We start from the raw sequence: 23,098 nt of genomic DNA, 5'->3' as shown, positions 1-23,098 counted from the left end.
TTTCCGTGTTCCCCGTGTCTCGCGAATACAGCAAGAAAGAGTACGTACGCCCACCATTACCCGATCATAGTAGTCATAAGTTCATAGGGAAGGAATTCGTAAGATGGACACTTTGCATCATCATCATCTTCTTCTTCTTCTTCTTCTTCTTCTTCTTCATCATCATCAAAGCAGTTCAGATAACCTGCTTGACATTGCTGCCCTCTCCCATTTTTTGTCTGCAGGGCAGTAGACGATCTCATTGAGGAAGCCTTGGCAATTCGCTGCGATTCGCCGCTACATGCCTCTGGGCCGCCAATCGCGTTACACGCGACTCGTCATCGACAGTTCCGCGGTGCAGATCGCAGTGGCGAGGGGCAAAATTGAGGGCGAACAAGCGTCGCCTGTTGTTAAGTGAAGCGAGGATGGCTCCCGTTAACCCACATTCTCATCCGCCCGGGCCACTGCGAGGCGTGCGTTATAAACGCTACGTTTTCCCCCGCCCGCGACACGATCGGTGCTCGCGACGACGCACTTTCTCTCGGCGGCCGCGGCGCGTTGATCGGCAGCCTTCGTGCTCGGCCGCATGCGCTCAGCCGCCGCAGCCGCCGCAGCTGGAGTTGACGAGCACCTGACTCGCGCTCGTGCACGCGATACTTTGCGTGAAGTACCTTAGTACTAGGCCCTTCCAAGTCCGCGAGTAGACCAAGCTGAGAACATTAAAAGGGCGTCTTAGAATAAGGGGGGGCTGCGCGTTGAGGGATGTGGAAAGAGGGACTGCGTCATTGGTGTGTCCTTGTGATTGCCGCGTGCCTGCTCATCTGCACACCATTCGTCGACGCAGGTGAGTGGTCGGTGAATGACTTCTTTCTTCGAAGCGCAATACTCTTTTACGACTTTGTGCAGCAAGAGCTTTGCTGGTATCTCTCACGTACGTGCCTCTCCCGAGAATCTGTAGGGCCCCCAGTTAACGTGCTAACCGACCTTAACCATCGTATTCTTCTCGCTAGATTGATCGTTGAATGATGGAGAAAATATGGGCCGTCGGTGTTTGGAGTGAGACTGCAGATAAGTGCTCTCGATTGCGAGAAAATGGTCTGTTAAAGCGGTTTACTATACATTGTGCGATTTTTATGATAGCCAAGAACTTAAAGAGAGGCAGCTATACCGGGTGATCGTTTTTAATTTCTACTAAATTTTTAAACGTCACCTGTGGCAAATAGCATAATGCCATTTTTCGAGCTTAGATATTCAGAGCCGGACACGCAAGGGAAAGTGACACATCTCCAACTAACGAAAATTCGCCAATTACCCTCTTAATTAACTATTATGCGGCACATATTGTAATTTACGAATTGTAGCCGGTGACATTGCAAAGCGTATCGACTCGGAATCGATTTTCAGGATGACATCACTTTCGAGATATTCATTGCCAAATTATGCGATGAAATGCATTGTCATTACACTTACTTTTGAGCTTCAATGCGTAAAACAAAGCGTTTTGTTAAAAAACGAAGTGGGACAACAGTACGTTTTTACCGCGAGTTTGACGGCGCCTATCTCAAAACCTGTGCCATTCTCAAAATTTGTTCCTATTAGGTACTAATCGGCTACAATTACTAAATTGCAATATGCGGCGTAAAGTAATTAAAGGTTCATCAGTTATTTTTTGCAAATTATTCGAATATCTGTTTCGATTTCTTGTGCAAGTAATGTGCCCCTCTGAATATTTTGGCTCAAGGAATGTAATTATGCTATCTGCCACAGGTGATGTTTAAAAATTCCGTAAAACCTCAAAAATGATCACCGCGCATGCTCTTTAAGTTTAAACAGTTTCGTAATGTTAGTTGGTTAACTTGCTTTGGGAATCCAATTTTCGTTTTAACACTTCCGATTCTATCAGTGACAGGGCACTCATTTGTAATTTAAATTCATTACACTTAATTTTTTCTCGTAATTTCTTTCTCGGAGCCTTAATGATTCATTATGTAGATGTAATCAGGGCAGTGCGCAAATACATACAGAAAGGAAGGCCACGTGAACAGGACATTAAAGTTTTAATCATTCAGTCTAGCAAAAGTAAGTATGAGTTGAGTTTACCAAGACTCTTCGTGCATGCTACCGGCCGCACCGTGTTTTAGTCAAATCCCCGCCGGGACGCCGTGTAGGCAGTTTGCATTTCGGGAACGCCCCTACGCGTTCGCCGTAGCAGTGAAACGGGAACGGAATAGCATTAGCAAAAAAAAAAGAAAAAAAGACATGCAAAGAAGAAGAAGAAAAAGAAGAAAGCAAACCACCGCGTATCCCGGGCAAGCAAGACGCACAGCGTTACGTTGAAAACCCCGCCGACTCAATCGCGCCTTGCTCCTGTCGCGCTCGCATGCACGTGTTAAAACACTCGGCCCAAAGGCGCCAGGCTGATTACCGAACGATTACGCGTCGCCCTTTCGAGCTAGCCGGTGCACGTGGAACTATCGCTCCAGGAAAAAGAAGTGAAGCTGCGGACACGGAGGCCCGTCACGGCCGCGAGAGCACATCGTCGAGGGCAAGTGACAATCGAGCAAAGTGTGCCACCGCGCGATCCGGCCGCAGCTAGGCCAGAGGGGTGCGCGAAACGAGTTGAGCGCGCGCTTCGAGCTGCCTCGTAGCGCTGCTCTTCTTTCACCCGGTGCCGACAGCAACTCGCACCCGTGTCCCGTCTGTTAGTCTTTCCGTGTCCTGTCGCAGCGTTCAGGAGGAGCGGCCGCTGCGGCCGGCAGCTGGTGCGCCGCAGCCGCATCGTGGGAGGAAGGGACGCCTACGACGGCGAGTTTCCCTGGATCGTGAGTACACCTTGGGTCTCTGTAGAAGTGATCGTTCAATGTTCGTGTAGCGCTAAGGAGTGGACGTGTGGCAGTTAAAAATAAAGCTTATCGAATTCGGCACTCGAGAGGTGCATTGTGCTATGTGCAGATGTCTTAATGGATCAACGCCTCCGCATAAACTCTGGTCGCCGGGTCAGCAGCGGAAGGGTCAGCCAAACAAGCGGGGTCCTATATTGAGTTTATTACGTATTGTCGTGACGTGGCTCGATACGTTTTGCGCTATGTCTAGAGTTTACTAAGCGATTTTGTCGTCAAGCTTAAATAAAAAAAAACTAATACATATTTGTCTATTTTTTTTGGCAAATTGGATAAATAGAATACAGCAATGAAACCAGAGCGGGGGAGGGGGGGGGGAGGTCAATAAATATATTGGAATGCTTTTACGCGTTTGCCTCGGCACCTGGGAGGCGCTCGTAACAACCAAAATATTCCCACCCCTAGAGGGGTAGGGGAAAAAAGAAGCCAAAGGCAGGGAGGTTAACCAGAATAACGCCCGGTTGGCTACCCTACACTGGGGGAATGGGAAAGGGGAAACAAAGATGACAGGGAGAGAGAGGAGGGAAGGAAAGAAGGAAATTAGCGGTGAGTTCACTGAGGCGTCTGGTCTTATAGAAATTGCCTTGATAGTCACAGATGTTCGCACAAGCCCGTCGTCCTCAAGAAGCACAAAAGTGCCTTCACCGCTTTATGGGCCGACGAGCGATGGGGGTGGTATTCCAGCAGCGCCTGCACAGAAAGTGGCCGATTCTCAAGTTTTTGCAGAGCGTTGACAAGTTCTTGTATTTCTGGGGCATATCGTGGACAGTGGCACAGCAGGTGGTCGATATTCTTTTTCGGTGCCGCAGACCTCGCATGCTGCACTGTCGGGCACTCCAATTAACGTAGAGTATGTCTTTCCGAAGGCAACTCCTAACCAAAGGTAACAGTGAAGCGTAGCTTCATGTCGAGGAAGTCCGAGTGGAGGTCTGAGTTGCAGTGAGGGGTTTAATCGATGCAGTCGTGTAAGACGTAGGTTTGGTGAGTTCCACTCGGTCAGTGAGAGACTGTGGGCCCGGTGTCGAATCTGCCTTGCGGCGTCTGTCCTCGAAAGCGGAATTAGAACGCTGTGCTCTTCTTGATGTTCTGTGCGAGCAGCGTTATCGGCGCAATCATTGCCACTAAAGCGCGAGACACATGGTGTGATTTTAGGTGCGATCGGTCGTACGACCATTCGCATCGGCAACCCGCCGTGGTTGCTCAGTGGCTATGGTGTTGGGCTGCTGAGCACGAGGTCGCGGGATCGAATCCCGGCCACGGCGGCCGCATTTCGATGGGGGCGAAATGCGAAAACACCCGTGTGCTTAGATTTAGGTGCACGTTAAAGAACCCCAGGTGGTCAAAATTTCCGGAGTCCTCCACTACGGCGTGCCTCATAATCAGAAAGTGGTTTTGGCACGTAAAACCCCAAATATTATTATTAATTCGCATCGGCAGCCGCACTCAACCGGTTCTCAACCAAATCCGCCGCACGCGACGCCGAATCGCACGCCGCACATGCGACCAAGTTGCTGAATATTGTCGTGTGACTGCCGCATCGGTCGGACGGCCGCAGCCAATGACAGGGCCGGTAGCGCGAACGTCACGGCCACGTGGTAGACCCGGCGGGGCGGGTCCGGCAAGCGGGTGCCTCACCGCTCCTATCACGTCTGCTTTTTTTTTTTTTTCCCCTGGTCGAAACGCGGGCCTCTTTCGACGCTGACGGCGGCACATAAATCGGCTACAATTTGTTTCTGACACGAAATAACTTTTAGAATAAAGTAACCTCGAAAGAGTGTGTGTTATAAAACGTTGTGCGAAATAGTAAACCGTTGGCGTGATTTCTACTCGGACGCGGTCAGCGCAGACGCGATAGCAATTGTCTCTATACGAAGCGGCTCGCCTGACTGGCGTGTTTACTCATCGCTACTAACGGCACCGGGAAAACTAACCGTATTTTCACTTAAGAGAAACATAAATGTTCAGGCATTGATTGTGCTCACGAATTGAGGCGCTTTATTACGAGCTGCGGACGCATCGCAAGGGCCCTCGGCCCCGGATAGACGACTGGCGAGCTAGGCCTACATCGTCTCTCAGCGATCGCAAGCTCGCCTGGCATGCTCGTTCGCTTCTGTCGGCGCCAATGAAATCAAATGTGCTGCAATTTAAGCGTGACATTTAAGCGGCACAACGTGTACACGTTGTGCCGACTAACACAGGCCCTTCGTTATACGAGCTGCAAGCGATCGTGTCACAAGCGCCACCGGTGTCGGATTCGATGGCCCAGCGAGCTATGCGTGCCGACTCCTAGCTGACCATCGGCGGCTGTCAACGGATCCGATACTGCAAACGCAGCCTTGCGGAAACACGTCTACAGAGCTAGCGTAGACGTGTTTATATTGTTATCGTTTGTTTAAAACAAGATAGCTGTGCAAATACGGTTGCTTTCACTTTCTGTTCGAATGCAGCATTCCGAACATCCACGCAGGGGCGCCGGTTCTGGGCGGAGCTAGCCCCCGCTCGCTCATTCGCACCATGTGTCCCGAATCGCCGCATGCGGCAAGTCGCACACGACGCGCCGTACGACAGATCGCACGGAAAATCGCACCATGTGTCTCACGCTTAATTCCACAATGACCAGGTACCCATTGAAAAACAACCTCGTGAGCTTTTTGTTGGACATGATGGAGAAGTTTTACGAGTTCGTATGTCAGTTGGTCATGACATCCGCATCGGAGAACTGACCGGTTTTGAATCGCAGAACACAGCCCATTTTCTAGGTCTTTCAGAGTCAATGAATTCCAGTGCACGACGCAGAGCCGTAATTTCTGCTGCCGTTGAGGTCATGGCATGCGATGTCTTGAACCACAGTGTTATTCCTCGCGTTGGTATAAACACCGCACTATCAGAACTGGACGACTTAGTAGATCCATCGGTATATATTTGCACGTGGTTGCTGTACTTTTCATGCAAAAGAAAAGTAAGCTCATGTAAGTTCATGTAAGCTCAGCTGTTTTGGAGCGGGTAGCGGTAGATCCGTCTTCTTCTGTACTCCTGGAATTATATGTACTCGTGGGCGGCTCAAACACCACTGAGGAAAGACTGACTTGGAAACAGGGGCGTACCCTGAAGCAGAGTCCTTCCATGTTTTTCTGGTCGCGAAACTCCGCCGTCACGCTATGGGAGAGGTTCATATGCTGCCCCGTGGCGCCACTGTGTCACAGAGGGCATCGTTCGCGTACCGAAACGCGTGCGCAGTGCGAGGCGAGCTGTGTGATGGGGTGTGTTCTGTGCATGTGCTGCGCTATTTTTCGAGTGCTGGGCTGTTTAGTTGAAGTGGCGGGGTGGGACAACGATGCCGAACACGTGTTGCAAGTAACAGCTGAAGAAGTAGAATGGTGGTATCTCTAACAAGCCATTTAAAAATAAATTCTGTATTTGTGATGTGGCTACTTGTGTTCGTTTGAGAGTTGTTTTGCCATGTGTTATGATATGCTTATGCTTTACCCTTCCCTGTTTATAGAAACAATTGATTATGCATTCTGTATTTATTACCATTCGTTTGCTGGTGTTTGTTTCCTGCATCCCAATGCACATCTCCCACGTTTGATGTTATTTCTTTATGCTTATTATATCAGTGTCATGCTTATAACAAACTTCTTGCATTGTAAATGGTGGACCATTCGTGACCGGACGCCTCTGTGCTGTCTGTATTTCGCTCCGCTTATTTTAAATGATAAATAAATGATCGTGCTGGTATGTTGTTTTTGCATCAACACGTTTGATTTCTTTTCCTAATCGAATTATAAAGATCGATATAAAGATTTGTTATAAAGATAAACAGATAAGTCCATAATACACGATAACACGTGGTGAAGCTTTAGGGATTATACCCGTACACGCTATAACCAAGGAAAATACCGCACTAGCGCGAAATGGCGCAGTGCAGCCGCTGCATTGCCCGTTCACCGCTTCTGCAGTAGTGATTTCTTCTATGTCGTGGCGCAAACACAGGTACACGGCACGAGAAGATTTAGAGGATTACATCTGCCGAAGACGACGAAACGTGAACAAGGCAAAGTAATGCGTCGTGCGCTCCGTGATCTATGCTACAACTCAAATTGCTTCAGATACAGTCCGAACGTGTATTCAGGAACACGCCGGTTCAAGGCAGCATTATGCAGTGCAGTAGACCTCACAGTTTGACACATTTTCTTTCGGGGAAATCCTCAATAAAACGAAATTTTTGGCGCTCCAACCTTGATCTAATGGAATTCACAGAGAACAACACCTTTTTTGTGTACGTTAGCGTACGAAACTCAGTTCTCAGAATATAGGAAAATCGAAACATGGGACGCGGAAGTTGTGTTTCGCAGTATTTATTTTTTTCCCCCACCATTTCCTTGCGTATCACGTATTGTCTAGATATATTGCAATAAATCTTTATCATTCGTGTTTCAATATGAACCTTTCTGGCAGTAAAGAGATTTGAGCATACTTCCGATGCAATGTTCAATCAGAAATTTACGCAGCAACAATGTACGCTATGTGTTGTACAGTATTCGGCCACTGTTGGAGGGAACATCTAACTAGTAGTGAAGCCAGCATAACTACAGTACCTCAACGTCCTTCAGGAAAGAAGTGACCGATATATCTACATTGTCGAATAAACTGACACTGATAAACTGATATATATATATATATACGAGAAGAAAGGGGGTTAACCGAGGGGCCCGATTTTTATTAGTCATATCATAAGAAGCCAACAAGCACTGACACCAAGGACAACACAGGGGAAATTACTTGTGCTTAATAAATGAAATAAAGAAACGATAAATAATTGGAAATTAAAGTGGATGAAAAAACAACTTGCCGCAGGTGGGAACCGAACCCACAACCTTCGCATTTCGCGTGCGATGCTCTACCAATTGAGCTACCGCGGCGCTGTTTCTACTAGGCCGCATAAATACCCCAGAAAGTGGATGGGGAAACAGCGCCGCGGTAGCTCAATTGGTAGAGCATCGCACGCGAAATGCGAAGGTTGTGGGTTCGGTTCCTACCTGCGGCAAGTTGTTTTTTCATCCACTTTAATTTCCAATTATTTATCGTTTCTTTATTTCATTTATTAAGCACAAGTAATTTCCCCTGTGTTGTCCTTGGTGTCAGTGCTTGTTGGCTTCTTATGATATGACTATATATATATATATATATATATATATATATATATATATATATATTTAAAAGCTATATTGATTGATGGGGGTGCTCTGTTCTTCGCTCTGAAAGAAGTGCGCTGAGCTAGCCTGAATGGCTCACAAGATTTATCCTTGCGTTCACTGTGTCCAACAAAAGTGCTTCCATTCTTTTTGAAAACTACAGCACTTAATGAGTGTGCGTATGTGTGTCCATGGGCGTAGAGTCGAGTACAATAGTGGAGACCATGGCATATGCAAAAAATACTTCTAGTTCAGTCGTGCAGCGTGATATTGTGTAAAAGCATATCGCCGGTCAAGCACGTGGGCAGTACACTTGATTTCAGCCTTTATGTCTAGGCTGAGAAGAAAAAAAGAAATTTAGCGGCAACTCTGGTCTCAAAACTATTGCACTCGACTGCATGTTGCTTTTGATCAGTGAATGTGTTCACCACCTTTCTCACCCAACGCCTGGAGTTGCATCCAATGCCGTCAACCTGGAAACCGTCTTAGTTTTATTGGCCCCTCATCATGTCGGGCCATTTTGAGCTGACAAGCACAGTTCATGCAAAGCGCGCTAAAGATCGTGTCTGTGCCGCGGAAATAGCTTAAATTTCGAATCGAACGCCGTTGGCCCTTGTCGCGGACGCCGTGCTCCCAGCCAGAAAGTGGGCGTCAGTAGCACAAGTGGCCCTACGTAATTCTCAGTGACGTCAGAAACACGTGGCTTTCAGAAACATTCAAAGTAACAGCAATTGTTTGTTTTATCTGTTGCTTTGACAGTCGACTTAAAGTTTAGGTAAATACTAAAACATACAACGTCTGTGGGCCTGTTTTACTTCGTACCGTAGGGAAAGAGACATATACTTCTCTTTTGTCTGCGTGTTCACACGTTGTGCAGTCGCGCGCGCAGAGAACGAACCTATTATCTACAGTATTCCAGCGCGCGATCATTCTCTGAGATTTCCTCGCGTCTACCGTAGTGTTAATGTGGTACTAACTTACCATATCGTACGTCTTGTACCTGCGGTACAACGACGTGGTGTATCGCAGTAAGAATCCATGAGTCAGGCCAGCTTCTCCAAACGTGCACGCACTGAGGAATTCATTTCCCCGAAGCAGCCAAACAACAACACAGATGTTCTCGTGCGTAGCTCGCTAGATCGTGGACAGAGGGAAACGAAACAAACGCAGCAGTTCGCCGGTTCGCGCGCGAGACCGTCACGGGAAGTGCGCTGCGCAGCAAAAACACAATAAGAAAAAAAAAGCATAGACCATGATGTGCACGCAACGCGATCCTCCTGCTCTGGTAGAAGAGAACGCAGGGAAGGAATTTCGCTTGCGGAGGTTGGAAGGGAGCAAGTGGTGAGCATGCCTACGTTTGCAGTGAAGCTTGCCTCCTGAAATCATGGCTACGCCACATATCAAATATTTCCATCTCTGGTAATAATGAACCAATTTGAAAAAGTATTACAATAGAACGCTCCCTAGAGGACACGTAACAATTTCCAGCGTATGACCGAAATTTGCTATGTTGCCTGGTAAGGAGCTCTTTAAAGAACCCGTCTCTCTCTTTCTCTCTACATATTTCGTCTGATACGCACATGCAAGGCGCTACCACTCCTGAGATGGAATCGCGTGCCGTACTTTGTAATCGTTCTTTTCGCCCAATTATATATTTTTTTCTTGTGATTTGTCTCTCCGAGTGGCAATGTTGGCTACAGCGGAGTCCGGGCTTCGTACAGGCCGATTAAGCAGAACAAAAGGAATATAAAAATAAAAATTATCGTATTACTTATAAGTACCGTCGCAAGCGGCATTCTTTTTGCAGTTCCTTTACATACTCGGAAAAACATTCTTTGAGTATTTCTCAAAGTACCCACTAAACGCACTCAATGAGGCACATGCAGATTCTTGAAATAACATCCTGTCGATTTACCATTTTATTATGTGATGTAGTCTCTTGTAGTACCTGCTGTCAGTCACATTAATGCTAGCATACATCGACGTTATATGCGACTCGTACCAATTGCTTTTTTTCCTGTCGTTGTTCAGTATTTCAAACTACGAAAAATGATGCTGATGTCTTGAAAAACAGTTTTAGGCTGTACAATATATGCCCTTATTTTATGCGAAACCTTCGGTAGCTACAGCTGGTCGTTGGCACTCATAATTTATGAGTTGAGTCCATTCTCTCGTTTGTTATTTTGTAGCGATTGTTCTTTTAAGACTGCTGTTACCCAGACTTTATGCCTTGCTGTAAAAAAAAAAAAAGATGCAAGGCCAGAAATGCTCTTCGTCATTTATTCACAAGTGGTTTTCTTGTTCTCGACATCGCTATTACTGTGGTTTACTGACTTGCTCACCGGTTAATTGAGTGACTACGTGTTTTGCAGGTATCGCTGAGAATAAACGGGCAACATGAGTGCGGTGGCACAATTATCGGAAAGCGATGGATACTTACAGCCGCGCATTGCCTGCAAAGGTAAGTTGTCTTCATGAAAGCTTTCTTCAACGGTAATTTCAGATGACCAGAAAAATGCACTCGTAGGAAGTGTACACTATGCACCCACCGAATTTTCTCCTGGTTGTGTAATGCCCTAGAAAGTAATAAAAAAAAACTCAACTTAGTTATTTGTTTTAATTAGAGCGCTCCATTAATATTTCTCAAACAAGAAACGATATGTCAGAATAATTGAATTAAGGGAATCACACCAGAATGCAATGTTCAAATTGAGTTGTTCAAAGTTGTTGTTCAAATTGAACAACATATCTGGAATCTTGTTGCATTTTTTTTTTGCATAATATACAGTTAGGAAGTAAAGTGTTACCTTCAAAAATTACTTTTTCTATCCACTACCATCACAAAGATAAGTGCTTAGTAATTTTCAAAGAAATCGAATCTTCTAGTATACTACTGCAATTGTCTGTAATCTGCATTTAAAAAGCACGGAGCCACAGAGAAGAAATGCACAGTGCTCCTATACTGCTGTACCATCTCGCACGCAGGAAGTGGCAGTAGAAGTTAATGATGTTGCCTCCAGACTAACTAAAAAAAGAGAGCACGATACCATATCGCATATATATATATATATATATATATATATATATATATATATATATATATATATATATATATATATATATATATATATATATATATATATATATATATATATATATATATACAGTTCTATAGATATTCTTCTTATTATTCATTTATGCCGAAAACCCCAGCAACACAGAAGCAGAAGCAACCCAAGAACTATGTGAGTCATCGTAGTATAAAAGTCCGAAATTATTTCGACCACATGAAGATCTTTATTTTAAACATGCACCCCACCGTGTAACGTGCACCCAAAGCACGGTACACGATTGTTTATTGCCTTCCTCCCACCTCGAAACGCGGCTGGACGCCACGCATAGGAATGACCACCTCATGCTTAAAAGCTGAAAGCTATATATGCGTTCAGGCGTTATGGCAGGTGGATGCATTCTCAGGATTACCGTGAAGCTTATCAAGAGCAGAAACACGGAATGATGTACTTGCGAAAAACAAGCATAAGAACGTGTCCTCTTTGAGGCTATATACTGTTCCTACATACGAAAAACACAACTTCTGGCTTCGTTGCACGGAGTCCTGCGTGAGGAGAAAAAAAGTTACGCAGCTCTATGGTTTTTATGCAGCCCGTTCCCACACTAGTGAGCCAAGAGAACTTGTTGGCGTTTACTTAGCAGACCAGGTATCGTATATTTTAATGAGCTATAGTATATTCTAATCTACATTGAGCATTGTGCATTCCGAGCTGCTATAAATGTTTTCATAAGCGGCTTCCATGGGCTGACTGACGTGTCAGCGATCTTGGAAGAATAACAATATTAATAAATACATACATTTTAACGTGTAATTATTATCACGTCAGCTAAAAAACAAATTGGTATTGTAAAGGAACAATGCTACAATGCTACACATTTCGATGATGTGTATCAGTGTTAGGTTTGTTTGTCATGATTCGAGAGCGGAATTTTTAGCGTTCAGCAATCACCACTGTCGCTGCGTCCGTGGTTGCTCCATGTAGACGAAGCGCGAAGCAACAACAAAGGTAAAGCACATGGGCATATGACCAATGGTTTGCTTCGTTTGAACTGGACGGCGATGCACTGGTCTGCGGTTTCAATTTCACGACATTTCAATCGCGGATTTCTTTCTGCACGATGCAGACACTCAACAGGGTCCACCGTGCTCACATATATTTCTAGCAAAGCCTCTTCAGAAGCCAAAGCTCGTGACTCCTACCGGTCGCTTATATTTTTAGTGCTAACTTGGATTCTGTCATTTTCGCGTGCAACTAATTTAACAGAACAGGCTCCGGTCAATTGGGATGGCAGACAAGATTAACAACCAAAGCGTCAAAACGACCCTGTAGTTTTCGTGTGTTTATATATGTGTGCGTGAACTGACTTTGAAGCTAGGATCGTTTGCTTGATGTTCCGTATCGACAATAGATAAATGTCTTGCGCAGCAAATTCCGGAGTGAACGCCCCTTCTTTCTTTACATGCTTGCGACGGGACCACATGAACATGCTGTAAACTAAGATGAGCTGCATTCATAACCAAAAAAGTGCACGTTGTTGCTTTTGTTCAGTCAAAAATGTAAATACCGCGATGCCGATTGCAACGTTCTCGAGAATCCGCGTTCTATGCAGTTTCAATTCTTAGTTAAGGTTTTGACATTCCTTAGCATGGGATGCATACATTCGTTCTCACCATGCCTGTTGTTTGTCCGAGGCCAAGAAGCACATCGGGGAGGCGGTACGTTCTACGATGGTCTCTGGCGCGATCGCAGGGCCACCCTGCGGAACTTGCGGGTCCGCGTGGGCGAGTACCACTTGTACCAGGCCGAGCTGGGCCACTCATCCCAGGACCTGGCGCCGGAGAAGCTGCTGCTGCACCCGCTGTTCGGCCAGCCCAAGAGGCTCAGCAACGACATCGGCCTGCTGCGGCTCGCCTCGGACATTCCTATGGGCGCATTCGCGGTGCCGGCCTGCCTGCCGTCGCCCTCCGACAGGAGCCTCTACGCCGCCGGCAAGAACGGCACAGTTGCCGGCTGGGGATACGTCCGGGAACTGCGGCTCGGTGAGCATCCAGCTCTGATGCTGCTCGTGAGGACGGGGAATCCCACGCTTGCAGCTGTAGGTTCGAGCGCGGGCGCGCGCTTCCTGGTTTTCCCAGCCGCCGCCGCCGCCGCCGCCACACTTGTGCAAGGATTTCTCCTTGGGGTGATTCCCCGGAACGCTTAGTTTTGTGATGGTGGCCCCAGCACGAGCTCAAGGTCGCTGGATTCATGCCTACAAGCCTGGAATTGGTTCCAGCTCGGCGGCGCTGATGAAATGCTCAATTGCATTGGCCACAAATGGCACGCTTAAATGCTCCTTATCGTTGGTGTGGGGTGCGTGCCGTCCCGGTATTGATTTTTGTTCCGCGTGTAACACGACGTCCGGCCTCCTGTAACTGGGCACACGCGCGGAGCATCTAGTGTCATGTTTGAAACAAATCCCTTATGCCTAAACAAGGTCTTACCGGTGTGGGATGGGATGAGTAATAAATGTTGGCTCATAATTTAAGAGTGGGAAGATACTTTTACTTCATCTTACAAATTTCTGTAAAAACAGCATTAATAATTATGCTTAGTGATCATCTAGATTCGTTTTATTGTGGCTAGCTTCAATTAATGTGAACCGTGTAGCCCATGATCAATAACCACAGAAATAAAATGTTCCTGTACAATGTGTTCCGAAAAGAAAATCACTGAGCCGAATGTCCAGCGACGGAGATGCAGTATTTGGGAAACAGTGAAATAGGATTTTTAATACTGCTCTTGTGAGTTCTAGCTGCGCATGACTATAACTAGTAAACCTGGTTACTGCTCATGAATTTTCTTTTCTGAGGAATACAAGGGCTGAACCTAAATATGTGACAGAGAGTATGGAAAGGAAGCTTGACTATGTCCTTCTCTATAGCAGACGCATATTTGTCCTTACTCTGGGAAAAGCATCCGCACATGGTTTAGTCTGCGCCTTTTAGTCACGAAGCGATCTTATCAGGAAGGTCAAGCTCCAGTTCCATTGCATCCGGCATTCTATATGCGCTAACGACCGCGCCTGTAATGAACGGCTTGCAGATTGTTTTTCCTTCTTTCGGTCGTAATCCGGAACCTGTGCTTGTAGGAAGAGCTCAGTTCACAACCTTGCGACTCGAGTTTGAACCGGTTAGAACCGGTTAAAGCAGGATTAGGTCACGTGTCTTCCGCGCGGATGTGGTGGCAGCAATACTGAAAGAGATCTCATATGTTAACAGCCGCTCGTGCACGGGGTTGCTTTGGATGAGACAGCCGGATATATTGTGCCGTCAAAGAGGATGCGCATCCACTATCTTTGTTCAGCACGCTCATGCGGCAGCGCTGAATTAGAAGAAAAAGCTCATGCAGATAAAAGGCACTGTGCGAATCAATGGAAGCGAAGCATCGCTGACTCGGTAAAACGAAATGGCGCTTCATTATACTGAATGTCTGGCGGGTTTAGGCGGTGAACGCGTCCCAGAACCCTCCTCAAACATGACGGTGAACCTTGCAGAACCAAAATACAGTGCCATCACCAAAAAAAGCACCTAACTTTCTGACGCTACAAAGAAAGCTTTAATAAACACGTGTGCCTCAATGTGTCTCTTAGGCCTCAGTCACAGAACTGTTTTCTGCCCACCACCATGTGACGTCAGCCAGGAGTAGCAGAAGCTACCCAGCTTCACCACCAGGTTAAGCCATCAGGTTACGCCCCTCTTCTAATAAATACGCCACTCTTCAGGGCGCGTTGCGTTTTTGCTCAATGTACGAAAAGCCGACATGACGTCATGTGCAGCGAGCGCCTTTCCAAGGCCTCCGAAATCGCACGTGATTAATGACCTTACAGGCCACGGCCTTTTGCGTTTGTGTTTTTCATCTGCCGCCAATCGACGCCACCCATGTGATTCAGAGGCCTCTTTACTCCATGATCCCATGACGCCACCATTCCATGCGCGTTGAGTTTATGCTGATTCAGGGAAAATGCCAGTGTGTGTAATGAGCACCTTTCATGCTTGCGTGTTTTTGGACGCCGCCAAGTGACGGCAACCAAGCAACACAGAAGCCTCGCAAACGCAGGGACAGATGACGCCACCCTTCAGTGCGCGTTGGGTTTTCGCTCAACCGAGGAGGCTGTCACTGTTTTGAAAGAGTGTCTTTCGTGCTTCCTGCTGTTGCCAAATGGATAGAGCGTCTGGCTGCTACCTCGAAGCAGCCACGTTAAAATCCCGCCACCGTACGCACTGCCTTCTTTTATATTTTATTGCGAAAGCAATTATATGGACATTCCCGCCGCATTTCTGCCCTCGCCGTCGCCTTGGTGTTCCGTATAAAGTCCAAGGGCGATATCATCGTGGCCGCGCGCCGTGTGCGAGTGCGTATGCGTGAGTGAAAGTTCGGCAGGGTGAGCCGACGATGGCGGTTCAATCTCGCGCGCACAAGGAAGGAAAACGGAGAGGAAGCGCGCCGTCTTTCGTCACCCGCAAGGCAACAGAGGCAGGGGGGAGCATTCTACTCCGGCAGCCGCCAGTGATCTGCAATGAGTACAGTCTAGGTGCACCGCGGGCTCGTGTGCTGCGACTGCGCTCTCTTCTCACCGCTTAGTTCGCGTTGAAGGGAGAGGCAGAACGAAGGTCAATTCGTCCGCTGCTACTGCCATGCTTTCTCCCTCTAGGGTTTTGTACAACGAGTGTGCGCGGTTATTGAGTAAGATGTGTTCATGTTTTCTCGGGCCCGCGTGACACCTTGCTTGTTAATTTAGCTAGTAAGCGAGTGTTTATCAGCTTATACGGCCACAATGGTCCCATGCGCCATAAATCCTCATGCATCTCTATTCTCAACATCAAGCATATTTTTGAACGAGAGTTCAAAACCTCGCTGCTAAATGCCCGTTTATTCAAATAAATTCAACTAAGATATATTGTAACTGTTACGCTTTTTACCTTCACCAACAAAATCAGTTTCTTCTCTAGTTGCTGAGAACATTTTGTCGGCCGTCTGTTAAACGCGCAGCTTTAAACGCGAACTTTCGTTCTCGTGAAATGTGTTGAGAAAAATTCATATCCTTGCTACTATAAGTGACCGATATGAATGTACTGTTATATTGCAGACTCTTTCAAGGACGAGAGCCTCAGTGCATACATGACGGACGTCCTCCAGAAGGTGGAGGTGCAGCTAATGACCAACGGACAGTGCAATGGGCTCTACAGCGAGGCGAAAAAGTCCATTCGCGTGAGCAGGGAGCAACTCTGCGCTGGGCATAAAGAAGGCAAAAAAGATGCGTGCACGGTGAGCAGCTGCAAAACTTAAAAACAACACAAACGCCAATAATACAAACAAAAAGGAAGAAAAAAAAGAGCATAAGTTTTATAAAGGTTCACCCGCGGAAATGAAAATTTCTTGCCGTAGAGAGCTGGTCTTCTTACATTTCTGAGTGTATAAAACAAGCAGATGGTAGCAATGCTGAAGATGGTATAGGAAAATTATGTCCCTGTCAGGGGAAGGTCATAGTAATCTGATCTAACTCACACAGTGTGGTAAAGGAGGTTGTTGGGAAAACGAATAAATTCAGGGATTTTACGTGCCAAAACCATGATCAGATTATGAAGCGAACCATAGTGTGGGACTACGGAATAATTTTAACTACCTGGAGTTCTCTAAGGTACACTAAATGCACGGTGCACTAAGGTGCACTAAATGCACTAAATGCACGCGAGGGCCACATTGAAATGTGGCCCTCGCGACCGGGATTTTATCCTGCGACGTCGTGCTTATATCAAGTCACCCCGGCGGGTAATGATGGAGCTGTGATGTGGCCGTTAACTGGAAACTGAATCTTCGATTTTGGAGAGTTTTGAGTTGGATGCAGATGTGTCATAAGGCGAGCAATGTATATGTAAAATTTTGTTGCTGCCCACTGGTACTGATGACCAGGGCTCACCGTCTGGCACGCTTTTGACCAACGCCTCGGATAGGGGGGTGCCCCAACACCATAACACATGTGCACGCGCGTCACGCTACGAGTCATGTTTTGAGGCAACAACATAGTGAACGCCAATAATTTTTTCCCTCTGATAATGTTGATGTTTGGCAAGTTGTTAAGGGAGGTCACACATTTCGCGAGAGTGCATGGAACATGAATTCTTTAAGACTGGAGCCATCCATATCTTTTCTTTTTATTTGACACTCCCATTTGCGCTGCCCATTATGGTGCAATGAAGATGGTAAAACAGTTCTAGAACGCTAATCAAGTTTAATCACGCTGCTCACAGTTTGGAATCACACCTTAATCATTTTTCATTGCAAATCGCCGTGCTGTTGCACTACTGAAAGGCTGACTTTGTGACGACCACACAGAAGTGCGTCTCTCACACTATGCATGTCGCTAAATTTCACCAGTCACGTGGCTGTCGTTCATTCACTTCTTCTGATGACGTTTACACAGCTCCAAACTGATAGCAAGGAACACACCTTTTAAGTTCACCGTCAATTTTCCTCAATGGCCATCTTCAGATGATGTTTGTTAACGCAAGAACAACGAACTTCCTGTTTCGTCTTCTTTGTCTAAGTCACCTCTGAACAAATTACTAAGACATCGTCGTACCAAGCGTTCAGTGCTGGTAACCTTACTCTTGTGATTGTACAGCAATTTTCGCTTAATTTCTAATTCTGTTTTACAAATTCAAATCATATCCGCATTATCTTTCTCCACCTCAGTTTCAGTTGAGACATTGAACATCTTCTCCTTAACATATGATTGTCAAAGGGTGTAATGACGTAGGTAAGATCCTGATAGTGCCGTACTGACGTTGTTGCTCTGTTTCCTGGTGTTATAAAGTACCCCATGCAACATATCCGATTAAGATAATTGAATACTTCACACAAACTTTCGCGGCATTGATTGACCCCTTGTCCACAAAAATTCGCGTAATATAGGAATCATACGAAACACGAGAAAAGGGCCACGCTGTGGTTAAAAATAGCATTCTACGCAAGTGTATTAGTTATCCTTTTTGTAGAATGACAAGGCAAAATAAATAATGATGGAAATGAATTATATTGAAATTAACATTCTTGTAGCAATGCTATCTTCACTTCTTACCAAAAATAGTCAAACATTTCATTCCATATTTTTTTCTTATTACACGATGACAGCGGCCTTCTTCGTAGGTTGTTAAGCACCACTTTAGTGGCTGCCGCATAAATTTTTTTTCTGATATTCTCACTAGATCCGACCAGTCTCACACTTCAATATCTGCATGAGTTCGTCTTTTGAATTCACATAAGAAAAAAAAAGTGAGGAAAAAATGAAAAAGCGAGTGAGTCCGTCTTTTTTTTTTTTTTACATCATACACTACGAAAATGGCATAGGAGGATTCAAGCGATTCATAACACCCTTACGCGGGTGTGAACGGCAAACTGTAAGTGGTCACTGAGGCCAGCCGGTTTGACGTATTTTTATAGGACTCGTGGGATTTTCTTATCCATCAGAAACAGGGAAAAGTTACCATGATATCCGTTTAGAAAAGCACTCTTAAGTTCGATACTGGGAGACGTCTCGCATTCCGATGAAATAACGCTGTGTTTCCTTTTGCTGAGAGTGACGTGTATGTATTTTACTCCTTATTCAATGCTATGGGCGATGATCCTTCAGGTCACAGTTGCAGAGCTGAGAAGTCTGTCAATCATGTGTTCTGCATTTGGCCGCATTATGACTACGAGTGCCTTACGTTTCGCACCACGTTAGTGGAATATTAGCGCAACGAATGGTCGTAGGGTGCACGGGGATTTACTTCATGATTATATTCATGTGAGGTCACTCTTGTGTGAGATATATATATACAGGGTGTTTTTTAGCTGCATCAAATATTTATAAATTGCCTGTGGCAGGTGGCACAATTCTAACCTTCTACCTAAATGCTTGACGAGGTAGCCGTTACTCCTACAAGAAATAAGAGGGCTTAATTAAATAAATAATGTTATATGGACCAAGGTTAGATTTGCTACAACAATGTGTGAGTCAGCGAGCGAAAGACTTGAGAACCGTTAGGACCGATGACAGAAACTGAAGAAGCTCGTTTTTTATTCTTCTACGATTTCCTTCTAATGTGGCAGCAAGACGCACAAGACACACGCTCCAGAGCGCGCCATATATAAAAAGCGGCCGAGGAAGATGATGGTGGCTGCAAGAGGGCTCTGCCCTCCTTTTTGGAGAAAAGCAGTGGTGGGGCGGTGCCCAAGAGACATCTTTTGATGCCGGGCGATTGGGTAGATCAGTCGTTTCAGCGGTTGTAAAGTCGTTGAAAGCTGATAATGATGGCGAGGTCGCTAGGTAGGCTGATTTGACCCTGTCTATCACCACGACCCCGGTATTCACGTCCGTTGAGGTTGATGGCAACAGTTTTGTCCGCTTGAGTACCTTGAAAGGGCCGTCTTAGGGAGGTGTAAGAGATGGTCGGATGCTTTGATGACGTACAAGAACGTGGCTAACTATAGGCATGTCTTTATTGACAAAAACACTACTTCATGATGCAACCCTACTAGGGCAAGGACACAAGCGGCAAGCAGGAAGCGAAGCTGCTGAACATAGCTGTTTGAATCGGGCGTGTCAACAGTAGCTGGGGCGAAAAATTCACCAATGTGAATGTGATCGAACCGGGCGTCAGGTGGGTGAAAGGTGTGAATTGCTCACTTCGTGTGTCATGTCGTCTTGGAGCGTTGACCGTGAAGAGTACAGGAACCGAGGTTAGGTCTACTGCAACACTATGCGAGTCAGCGAGCGAAAGACCTGAGAACCGTTCGGATCGAGAGCAGGAGCCGAAGAAGGTCTTATTTTTATTCTTCTTCCATTTACTTCTAAACTCGCATCCCGAGGCACGAGACACACATGCCGGAACGCGCCATATATAAAAGGCGGCCGAAGAAGATGACGGCTGCTAGACTATAATGACGCTAATTAACTTTTTAATGAATTATTATGTGGTACACATAATAATCTACGAATTGTAGCTAGTGAGTTCGCAAATCCATTTGGAACGAATTCTCTGACTGCACCTGTTTCAAGACTACAATTTTCAAAGAGTCCGATGAAATACATCGGTGTTCCAGTTACCTTCGTGCTTTATTGCAAACAAAAAAGCGTCACTATCATAAGAAAGTTAACTGATACGCCAGTAAATTTCGTCGGACATTGTGAATATTATCTCGAAACAGGTGTAGTCCTTAGAATTCGTTCTAAGTGAATACGCCTTGCGAACTCGCCGGCTATATTTCGTAGATTGAAATATGCTACCATCTGTGACTATTAATGCAATTTCTGTAAGACCACACGCGTCAGCGAACTCACCACAATCTCCTTCTTCCTTTCCCTCCCCTCTCTCCCTGTGATCTTTGTTTTCCCCTTTACCACTCCCCTGGTGTAGGGTAGCCAAGCGGACGTTATTCTGGTTAACCTCCCTGCCTTCTACTTTTCTCTTTCCTCCTGTACCGCGAATAATTAATGAAAAGGTTAATTTGGATAATTACACAAATTATACAATTAAGCATTCCTATTTCTTATAGACATAATGGGCACCTCATCAAGTAATTTAGATCAAGGGTTGGAATTGAAATATCTGCTACAGGCAATTTTATAAAATTGGGTGCAGCTAAAAAACACCCTATATATGCTGCGTTTTCATCCTCATTCAAAATGACAAAATAAGTTCTCCGTGTATTCCAAGATGTCGAAATACCACCGGAAGTCAACATTATCGATGTATTTGCACACCTACTAAGTGCCTTTCAGCGGGAAAACACGATTGCACACCTGTGCAGAAGTTAAACCCAAGGTTTAGTGACTCAGGCGCATGGTTCTACCTTTGTACTCTGAATACCGCAGGGAGACTCCGGCGGGCCTCTGATGGTCCTGGCAAATAACACGTACGTTGCAATCGGCGTCGTATCCGGTGGCATTGGCTGCGCTCGGCCGCTGCTGCCGGGGCTCTACACCCGCATCACTTCCTACATGTCGTGGATAATGAGTCACCTGAGGAGCAGCCGCTAGCTGTCTCTCTTGCTGCACGACCAACGAGAAGAAACTGCACTGAACGACGGTTGATCTTTTTTCTTTCCCCTTCCCTTAGAGCGCGAAACATTGTTTTGGCCAAAGATCACAACGAGCATTACTTATTCTTGGGTGTCCTCTAACAGAACCGCTTGTGCAATCACTTTTGTGGAAATCCGCAGTGTGAAGAAAACTTTATGAAATAGAACGCAGTCATCGACTCGCACGTAGCACGAGAGTAGAACAACGATAGAGCAAATGAGCTCCTGAAGTAGCAAGCTACGCTGTTGAATAAACATTCGCCCAAGTCTAAGGATCGAATCCGAAAGAACCACTATTTTGGACTTGTCGACAGAGCTACCCAGAATGCTCGCAGTTGGCAGTAAATGACAGCGAATTGATCCACAAACCTAAGCACGGGAACACTGAATAAGCAAGTGAGCTTTGCTGAAATCGGCAAACAGAAAGGAAATTTTTAATGGTACAAAATTGACATCCACACGAAAGTAGCACCAAGCTATTCAAGAAGCCCAAATGAGGTTTCTTAGAACAATGCCCACTACTTGAAGAAACCTTCGTCTTGGTACAGGCTTTTCCCTTGAGATAGTGCTACTTTGACGTAGATGACTGCTTTCTCTTTGACGAATTCTTGTCGGCGCCGCTGCGTACATGTCGTCCGCGAAGCGTGTTCTCGTTCTATTTCATAAGGGACGCTGCAATATTTATAAAGTATAGGTGCCCTCGTGACACTGCGTCGCAAGTGTATGGGCATGATGCATTATTCTAGTGTTTTCAAGTAACCAGCAATATCTAGACAATACTAACCCCCGTATTCAGAAATGCATCTTATCTTGAATCCCGTGTTTGCATTGATCTTAATGAAGCCTGACGTGAACGTGCCCTAGACTCTCACGGCGTTTCCTTCGGCGCGTTCACGACAGGTGTTATTCAGATCAAGTCGCGCATGGGCTTCAAGTTCAGATGCATTTCTGAATACGGGGATTATTCTGATTGTGGTCCGCAATATCTTTATAATTGTGCATTAATTTTTGTTTGTTCTTGTATCCCTGTTTCTTTTTGTATCTGTGGCTTTTGCACGCGTGTTCGCAAGTATTGTGTTTGGCATGCGGAACTCACGAAATACCTCATTTGTACTTCAACAAAGACCCTCGTGTGTTGTGAACTGTCTAACAACATTTGTGCTTGTGTATAGGTGTGTATGTTTGGGAGCTTTCAACAAATGTCACTTTATTTTATGTCGTCTATTTTACCATTTTCATTCTGTTGTGCGCAACAGTGAAATCATACAATCGGAGTAGCCAGCGACCATCTTAGGCACCAACCTCTCCTTGAACACAAATTATGATAGGCAGCTTCGCTCATAACTGAATATGATGATATAGTAGTATTCGCATGTTTTATTTACATTAGGTATTTCTTACCTAAGAAAATAGAGAACTTGGGAGCGAGGAGCCAATTAGAACGACAAATATGGAAGTGGTTTAGGCTGACCAAAGAAAAAACGTTGGCGAATGAAGAGATTACGAGTGACAATCACGCGAAGTTGAAACACTAGAACAAGTGACAAGGTTACGAGATGACGAGCAAAACAAGAACAAGGTAAAAGCCATAGCCAACGTTTAGAAAAGTGGTCTTGGCTTTTTGCCTTCTTCAGATGTCGTCCACATTCGCATGCGCTATGCATACTTGAATTCTCAATTGACTTCGAAGACTTGGTGGAGTGTTTTGCTTCGATCTACTTAGTTAGGCCTCAAAATTGTAATGATATTTCAATATCTGATCATTTTTGGGGGTCTACATGCCAAAACCACGAGCTGATTGCGAGGCACGCCGTAGTGGTGGATTAGGGATTAATTTTGACCACGT

General features: G+C 45.7%; 2 protein-coding genes across 3 annotated transcripts in view; one reads left to right on the top strand and one right to left on the bottom strand.

Moving 5' to 3' along the window:
• The window catches only part of LOC135898363 (brain-specific serine protease 4-like), a 34,688-nt gene extending 21,734 nt beyond the window's left edge, over window positions 1-12,954 (bottom strand). The window contains exons 1-2 of one of the 2 annotated variants that reach the window (XM_070537579.1): window positions 12,819-12,954; window positions 10,515-10,650 (exon numbers count right to left, since the gene is read on the bottom strand). In XM_070537579.1, the coding sequence (XP_070393680.1) occupies window positions 10,515-10,524 (10 nt within the window). In that variant the 5' untranslated portion in view covers window positions 10,525-10,650; window positions 12,819-12,954. The remainder of the gene's footprint in view (window positions 1-10,514; window positions 10,651-12,818) is intronic. The other variant, XM_070537580.1, reaches the window with a different exon arrangement.
• LOC135898433 (serine protease 33-like) lies at window positions 421-23,008 on the top strand. The gene is made up of 6 exons (XM_065427362.2): window positions 421-823; window positions 2,707-2,801; window positions 10,447-10,535; window positions 12,898-13,187; window positions 16,277-16,455; window positions 21,047-23,008. The coding sequence occupies exons 1-6, from the start codon at window positions 742-744 to the stop codon at window positions 21,209-21,211; spliced, it is 900 nt and encodes a 299-aa protein (XP_065283434.1). The 5' UTR covers window positions 421-741; the 3' UTR covers window positions 21,212-23,008.
• Window positions 23,009-23,098: the final 90 nt, after the last annotated feature.

The sequence above is a fragment of the Dermacentor albipictus genome, chromosome 4 (assembly GCF_038994185.2).
Source record: "Dermacentor albipictus isolate Rhodes 1998 colony chromosome 4, USDA_Dalb.pri_finalv2, whole genome shotgun sequence".
NCBI lineage: Eukaryota > Metazoa > Arthropoda > Arachnida > Ixodida > Ixodidae > Dermacentor > Dermacentor albipictus.
Note: the sequence above shows the minus strand (reverse complement) of the source record. Positions and strands in the feature narration are given on the sequence as shown.